The sequence below is a fragment of the Mycteria americana genome, chromosome 6 (assembly GCF_035582795.1).
Source record: "Mycteria americana isolate JAX WOST 10 ecotype Jacksonville Zoo and Gardens chromosome 6, USCA_MyAme_1.0, whole genome shotgun sequence".
Taxonomy (NCBI): Eukaryota; Metazoa; Chordata; class Aves; order Ciconiiformes; family Ciconiidae; genus Mycteria; species Mycteria americana.
The window spans coordinates 19,213,054-19,221,203 of NC_134370.1; the positions used below are offsets into that span (position 1 = coordinate 19,213,054).

At 36.0% G+C, this 8,150-nt stretch overlaps 1 protein-coding gene across 2 annotated transcripts in view; it reads right to left on the bottom strand.

The window, feature by feature from the left end:
* The window catches only part of MYOF (myoferlin), a 73,698-nt gene extending 66,671 nt beyond the window's left edge, over nucleotides 1-7,027 (bottom strand). For both annotated transcript variants that reach the window (XM_075504794.1, XM_075504793.1), the window contains exons 1-2: nucleotides 6,818-7,027; nucleotides 693-748 (exon numbers count right to left, since the gene is read on the bottom strand). In XM_075504794.1, the coding sequence (XP_075360909.1) occupies nucleotides 693-748; nucleotides 6,818-6,905 (144 nt within the window). In that variant the 5' untranslated portion in view covers nucleotides 6,906-7,027. The remainder of the gene's footprint in view (nucleotides 1-692; nucleotides 749-6,817) is intronic.
* Between the last annotated feature and the right edge of the window lie 1,123 nt (nucleotides 7,028-8,150).

Sequence of the window (8,150 nt, forward strand, 5' to 3'; positions counted from 1 at the left end):
ACAATAACAGAAAAATAACTAAATTGTTTAATACTGAGCCATAACCTCTTTTGCAGTTCCACTTCCTCACACTAACATAAGTATTTTCTTGTCATTCCTAAGATCTGGTACTGTTCCCCTGCAATACTGGTTGAAGTCAGTTGCTGTTGAATTTAGACAAATACTTGTAGGTTGCCTTTCTTTGTATTCCTAATTACAAAATGTAAGAATAATCTTAACTTCCATTTCCGGTTGTGAAAAAACAATACTAAGAAAACATTTTCCCAAAGAAAAACATTACTGAAGATGCAAAATAGGACCAGTCCTACAAATAAACCAAGAGGAACTTCAATACATGATTCATTCTAATTCTGTAGGGTTTTTTCCTAGTATATAATAAAGGATCTAATTATGTTCCCATAAATGTGGCTAAGCAATGCCCGAATATCATTTGGTCCAAAGTAGGAGGGAACAAAACCAGGCCACAAACTCACCAGGTATCCATCTACTTTTACACAAAAACATTACTTAATGAATTGTAGTACATGGCGCAAGATGAATCCATTCACCTGCATTTACTAACACCTTGAAAGAACACATATCACTAGTTAGTTCCTGTTTCTAACCAATATTCACAACTGTAGAAACTGACTTACCAATTTTACAAGCGTTTTGTCTTAAAAAAGACCAAGAATTGATTAAAAAAAAATTACCTCATTCCAAACAGGATTAAGTTCATTGTCAACTTTCTTTGTTTTCTTTTTTTCATCTGCAAATACAAACAAAGTGTGATGATCTGTTTTTGCTAAAGCACTACACAAATATCACAATTTTTCCTTTCACTTTTCAAAAGAAAGTTTGAGCTTTAAACCAAATGTTCCAATTCTTTTTGCCTCTTCCGGTAGCTGCACATTTTACAATCAAAAAGTCCCCTGGGCAATTTTAGTAGTTGAGGTTTTTTATTCTGTTTTGTTTAAGCATAGCTAGATGTATTCCCAAAAAGCAAAATTAATGTTTAGGTTTCTCAACCTTTTATGACCCTTGACTGCAACTTCAGTAATGATGAAAGAAGATAAACTAAAAGACTTGGAGACATCAAGCTAAACAGTAACCTCAAAGTGATGAACTTCAGTAGTAAAGAAAATGTGTTAAACATCTACCATAACCGAGTTACAAAATACTTGTAAGTGTTTAGCTCTGAAATAAAATCACTTGGAAAAAAAAAAATCTTAAGAAGATATCCTTACAGTGTCAGCACTTTCTGCTTTAAATGAGCAAATATTAGCAGAAATACACATGCATATAAGAGGAAATGCAGTCCTTCCTGAAAAAATGGTTTCCAGAGGTTATGCAGATCACTTCACTGACATTTACTGTGGCCTAAAAATTACAAATTTTCCATACTTCATGGCAAAATTTGCATTTGGTCAACCTACAAATCATGGGAGTGTGGGGTGTGGTATAAATTACATATAGTGCATCATTTCAATTCAAATTCCTTCTCCTGAGAGGAATAATACAACTGAGGTGTTGCAGAGGCCCTTTGCAGGCCCCCCTCACTTATTAAAAAGGGAAACAAAATTCTGTTCTTACAACAGGTTCAAAGCAAGTAACATGCCACAGCTTTATTTTTACTTTTTAGTTGCACTATACATAAACAGCTCCGATGGAGAACAAGTCTTGACACAACACTCAGAAGCACAAAAGAACACTGGCAAACATGCAGCTCTCTAAACAGAAATTGCATATATTAGTGATAACAAATTAGTATATTTAAGTACAGTCAGTAAACTAACTGCTGATCTACAAAATGCTCAGCCACCACAAGAAGGCTAAGTTTCAGACACGCTCCTTGTATTTAAAGACTACAGTAAAGGTAATAGCATTTTTATTATTCGCAAGTTATGGCTATACTTTGCCAGGAAAACATTGCAAAGGCCTGGAAAGCAAGAGTAAAGATAGGCGACACGGGCAAGTTCATATACCCACTATTCAAGCAGTAGACTGTCGTGGCTCTTTTTATTGGATGAGAGTGGGATGTACTGAAAGAAAAAAAGTCAGCCCATACTGCAAATTGCGAGAACTGACTCACATTTATGTAACAGGAATTGTCTACAATTTATACAGGATATTGACTCACATCGTACCACAAAGGAAAGAGCATTCATAACATACCATACAGTGGACTCGCATTTTGCGGAACAAAGAACTAATTAACGTGCTAGTAAGAGAAATTCAACTTCATGGTATCTAATAGGAGAAAAAGCATTTTCAAAACTGAATATCCCAGAATATCTGGGGTTTGGCACAGGTACTCCAAGTCCCCCTACAAATAGGAGCTGGGAGTCAGGGAAAATATGTTCTCAGTGCTGGTGAAAAAAGGAACAGTTGCAGCTGTTTGTAAAGGAGAGAGTGAATCACAGACCTGATCCTGACGGAACTAATGGATAAAAGTCCTATGATCCCTGCCTAAGCTCAAATGTAATTCTGTAAGGTAAGGAAAGCCCTGGCTTGAACAACAGTCAAGACAATTCTTGACAAGGAGTAAAATTTTCCACTCTGCACTATCCATTTTCATAAAAACAAGATTAAGATGTATGATTCCACTAACAATTTGCATATTCTAGATTATACTAAGACAAAAACTTTTTTTGTTAATGCATTTCTGTGAAAGTTGGATGAAAAACACTGGGAAACACAGCTTACATTGGGGTTCAGTTCCAATTTTCATCAGTCTGAGTGTAGCATTCACATTCCTCGAGCATGTATTTTGCATGTATTTTCTTCACTTTACTGACTTCCTTTTTATTACATTTTTTATCATTCTTTTAATGCACTGGGGGTTTTTTGTTTGCTTTTTAAACTGTTGGCAAAGAGCTTTCTTCTTCCAACCACAAAAATCTTTGCCAAGCAGGGTAAGATGGACTGCCCAGTTATTCCAGGAGCTCACATACGTTTCAGGCCATCAGGCTGCCTTCCTCTACGGGTAATGAACCCAGCTACAGTAGTCAAGACTGTATACCACATCAGGATAAACTATAAGATAGGGCCAGTCATCATTTTTAGTTTGGCCCTACCAAGAAATAAGAGTAAGCAATTATAATGAATACAGGTAGGACACTCTGTATACTTGTTTCTTTAAAAACTAACTACAGTAACCTTGGTACTGTAGGAGAAATCATTATTTGCTTTATCTTGACAGAGGCATTATACTACCTCATGTTGTTTAATATTCTCAATTGGAAATGAATATAATAAGAACTTAGTGATAGTCAATGAGATGACACTGTTCAAAAAAATTCAATCAAGATGAGCTGTTTAAATAATACCTATTCCATAATTACAAAGATAATTATAGTACTGCAAAACAACCAATGCTTACATCTTAAATTTTTTTCTGCTATTATAACTAGCATTTTTATCAATTTCAGCAGGTGGGGAATAGCAGAAGCAAACATTTATGTTTAAGTCTAAGATTCAAGAGAGAATCACATTTCAGTTCACTAAGTTTTCCATAAAACTTTCTTGAATGAAGAATTAAGATTGCACGGTGGCCAGCAACTGCAGGATCAAACACGCAGACCCCCAAAACCCAGGAAATTAAAGTTAGGGTAATTTAATTATCTGCAAAACAGAAAATATAAATTTAGTGAATAATTACACTCTAATACTCTTTTTTTTTTCCCCACACACTGAAATATAAACATAGCTATGAACTACTGCAGGCCTGCTGGAAAGCTCTTAGATTAAGCACAAATGGAAAAAGAACTTTTATTTAAGTTGGCCCAATCAAACTGAATGCCATTTCACATCAGGTTTTAATGCATAAAGCTGAATGAGGCAGTCAAAAGGAATGATCAAAGCACTAAATGTCCTAGTATTGACTGCACATATAAGCAATTATGTCAATTTTTACACCCAAAGACAAGAATCTGACACGTTTTTCTCCGGTTTGGTATATCTAACAAACCAAAAGAATTGTACTGGTTTAATCATTACCACTTAGTGCCACTTCAGCAAATGGCAACAGTTTTTCCATACTAATTTGACTAATAATTTGTCTCATGTAGAGTGATGATGAACTCAGAATTCTGCTTCCAGACAGCAGTTCCAGCTAGCAATACTTGTTTACTCTCAGGGTGTAGTTCTCTTTGAACAGTGAGTTGTTCTTCAAGCAAATAAAAGTTCCATCCTGCTGGACTGAACATAAATGTGTAAAAGAAAAAAAAAAGTCAAATGCTTGCACAAAACCCCTCTATTGTACATAGGATACCACAACAGAAACAGCTGCCTATTTCCTCTTAATATGTACCTAATATATGTCACTGTATTAATTGTACTGACTGTATAGTCTATAACTAGCTTAGTTACACAAATTTGATGAAGTCTATTCTATACATAGATGAAACTATACTATCATATGTGTGTTAACACACAAAGTGTTTGCAGAGATGCTTACATATTAATAGCTGTAGATAATGGCCTTTTTCTTCACAGCATAGCTGTAAAGGTCGAATCCTGAGAGATACTGTGTGTTTTCATTAAAGTCTTAAAATTACTGAGCCTGACATCAGCAAAGGCTATGTAAGTTAAAGTTTGAAAAGGCTAATGAACAAAACAGTTTAATGAAATGTCAACTTCCACAGCAAATTTCTGGCAAATGAGTGCTGTTCTCTAAGACTTCTCCAAGAATACTCCCAAGTGAAACAAGAACATGAAAATGTATTGCAGGGTTATGGCCAAAGTCCTGCAAATGCCTGAGTTCTTCCCAGTCTGGAAATTAAACTCCCCATTGTGTTTTTTATGTCCTCCAGGAGCTACAGTAGGTATGGACTACTGTTAAAGACTGCTGCCCTTTGATGTACACCTTCCCAAAAATAAGACTGGTTTCCCATCTCTACACACTAACAGGGTAAGGGGGAACAGGCTGTATATAAAAAACATCTATAACATAAACAGCCAGAAGTTCAACATATTTCAGATATGATCCCTATGCCCTTATGCCTGGCAACCAGGTACGCCATTTACAAATTAAATCAGAGCTGCTCAGTAGCTGGCAAAAGCCTGATATTTTCTGGCCCCCTTGAATCACTCTGGGCAAAAAGCAAAAAATCAGACTGTTGGTATGCAGTAAAACGACATAAAAAGAAGTGGCAGGTATAATGGGAAATTAAATATCATACTAAAAAACTGTCACAATTATGAAGTTGTGTTTAAGACAATGGTTAAGCATGTTTGTGAACATCAAAAATCCCAGTTATAGCACATGAAGGATAAATATAAACTCAATCCTTTAATGTCTGTTGCACAATTCCTGTGTTTCGGTAACTGAAGGACCGAGAAACAAATCCAGCAATGCAGAAGAAAAAAACAAATCTGTAGCTTATATTTACTAGGTAAAACTTAATTGCATTAGAGCACGCAGTAGGAACAAAAGATTACAAGGAGGAATTAAACAGACACTTAAGGCGTAAAGAAGGAAAGGCATAAACAAACTCTGAAATATGAAACTTCAGGAACAGAGGTAACACAGAAAGGCAAAATTGTGACAGGACAGCAAAGAGAAAGAGAAGGAACTGAAAAGATAATATGAATGCCTAAGAAGCAGCAGAAACAAATGGAACAAACCAGAGAAATTACAATACACCAGTAACAGCACTTTTTGCAGGGCAAATAAAATAGTATTTTAAGAATTAGGAATTTCCAAAAGCTACTGAGATAGGTTCAGCCACTTGCCCTATCACACAGGGGGTTAAAAAAACAAACTTGAAAAAGAGGAGGAAAAGAAAGGAAATTGAATGATACCACATCTTTCTGATGCTGAAATAAAGTATCAAAAAACTTTTTATTTTGGAAGTTAAGATACTGGATGTGCACTGCCTTGTCCTTTTCCAGCCTCCAGCAAAATGTCATGATTTGAGATTTGGTTTCTAAAGGTGGCAAACCCCTGCAATGATTTTTCATACTTTAGGAAATACCATTTCCATTTCAGTGCACAGTTAGGAAACTAGGTTACCAGGAATTAAGATGACCATTTGTCACAGTTTGGTTTAACGTATTACATGATCCAAAATTGCTTGGAGGTTTCCGCACCTTAAAGATAAACCAATACTTGAGATCAAGTTCCTTTAGGCTAGCCAAGTGATGGAATGATGGCAATAGGTAAAATATACTGTAAAATATAATTAGCTTTACATATAAATGCTAATTTTATCACGCTGTTTTCTCTTTCTCCCATATGTATCTGACAAGCAATGAAACTGTAAAATGTGGTTTCCTTCCTAAATCTTTATTTTAAATTAAATAATCTCAACAGGCAAAATTTTAAAGTGCAATTCAGTTTGTAAAACAAAACAAAACAAAACACCACACCTTCAGTAATGGTACTACTGTTTTTCAACATGCTGGTAATAACAACAACAAACCAGTCACAATAAAAATTGGTTAACAGTGAGCTGTGGCTGTGCAAAGTAATCAAGACAGAGGAATGATTTTTTCAGATGGAAAACAACAAGGTAATCTTCAATACCAGAATTAAAAGTGGATTTATCTATGCAGGTAGATTTAGGTTTTTAAAGCAAAGGGCTAAGCCTTTGCAAAACCTTGTAAAACGTGGATCCTGAAGCAGAAGCACTGCTGGCCAGAAAAGACCAATGCACTCCACCCAGTTCAAACTTCATTCAGGTAACTCCTGCCTCTCTAATTAAAAAGTCTTCCCTGGAGTTACATCAGATGTAACTTCAGGAAAACATGTTTCCACAGATTTTCAAATACTTACATAGGGCACTATCCTTCAGAAAACCTCCTCCCTGAGTACATTTATGACAGTTTTCCTTACCTTTAAAAATAAGAGAAACAATAGGATCTGGTTTCCCAAACTTGGTTTTAGGGATATTGGTAGCAGATTCCACAATCACCCGAAGCATTGTTTCCAGTCTTGACTAAATGCTGATTGTTACCAAAGAAATTCAAGGAAGTGTTAAGTTTCAAACTCCTTAACTTCTGGACTGAAATGCTAGCAGGAAGAGGAGGCAGGGAATAGCTGGTTTACAGTAAAGAAGGTCTATGGGTGGATCTATGACGGACTAGTTACTGAAGGCTATGAAAAAAAAGAGTACCTGTAAATTGACACCAAGTTTTGTGTTGCTGCACAAAAAGAACTCTCGCTAGTGAAATCCAGTATCAGAAAGGGCACAGTGTAAAAACGAGTGCAGATTTTTTTTGTGGCTTTTATTCTTAGGCTGCGTGATAAGTCTCCCATAAGTAACCAAGGCAAGAATAAGCATGAGCGACATGAACATTAAGCAAAACTCCAGTACTCAAGACACATCACATCTGCCTCGTGGTATACCAAGGTATTATATGTCACGATAGCTTATATTTTTTTCCTCTTAATTTTTAGAACTTCATTGTTTGCAAATGTTTTTAGCTTGCCTCCGTGTCAGTGTATCATCACAAAATACCTACGGTCTTCAAAAATAGTTTCAGTGCTCCCCCTTCAGTAGTGCTCTGGAACAACTACGTTTTACACAATAAATACTACAGGTTCCGCATTTAACATGCTGAATTTAGTAGATCTCTTGAGAAATTATTACAATATATGTGCGTAAGTAAAAATAAAGAAGTATTAAGGAATTACGTGCAAAAATGTGAGAAGACCCTCTGTATTGTTTGGAGGCCTATAAATATTTTGTCTTAACATAAATACAGGCAGTAGACTCCACTAAAATGAAACTAGGTAAAACTTACATAAGTAAAAAGAACTCTTTGCTCTAAGCTACCCCATGTTCAGCTTTACAGCAGCTTTTCTCAGCTGTGGACCAGATGTAAAAAACCAAGTGGTGCACAGTACCGCTGTAAAATATGTTTTTAAGTAGAGATGAGAGAGGAAGCCAGCAAGATGGAGCAAAAGGAGTCATATGTGGACCAAGTTCAGCCTAGTTTTTATATTGTCACATGAGAACTATCTTAGCTTCTTACTTTTGAAGCCAAGATGGACCTTGCTTCCTTTCTAAAATGATTAGATTCTGGGTAGGTGAGAAAGAGGATTTCTGGGGGAGAAAAGGTAACCTAAAGCCAACACGTTCACGAAGGAACGAGGAGAAAGACACAGAAGACACAGCACCGAGAAGACCCAGAATACTTGGCTGAAGCATCATGGCAGGTTGTTC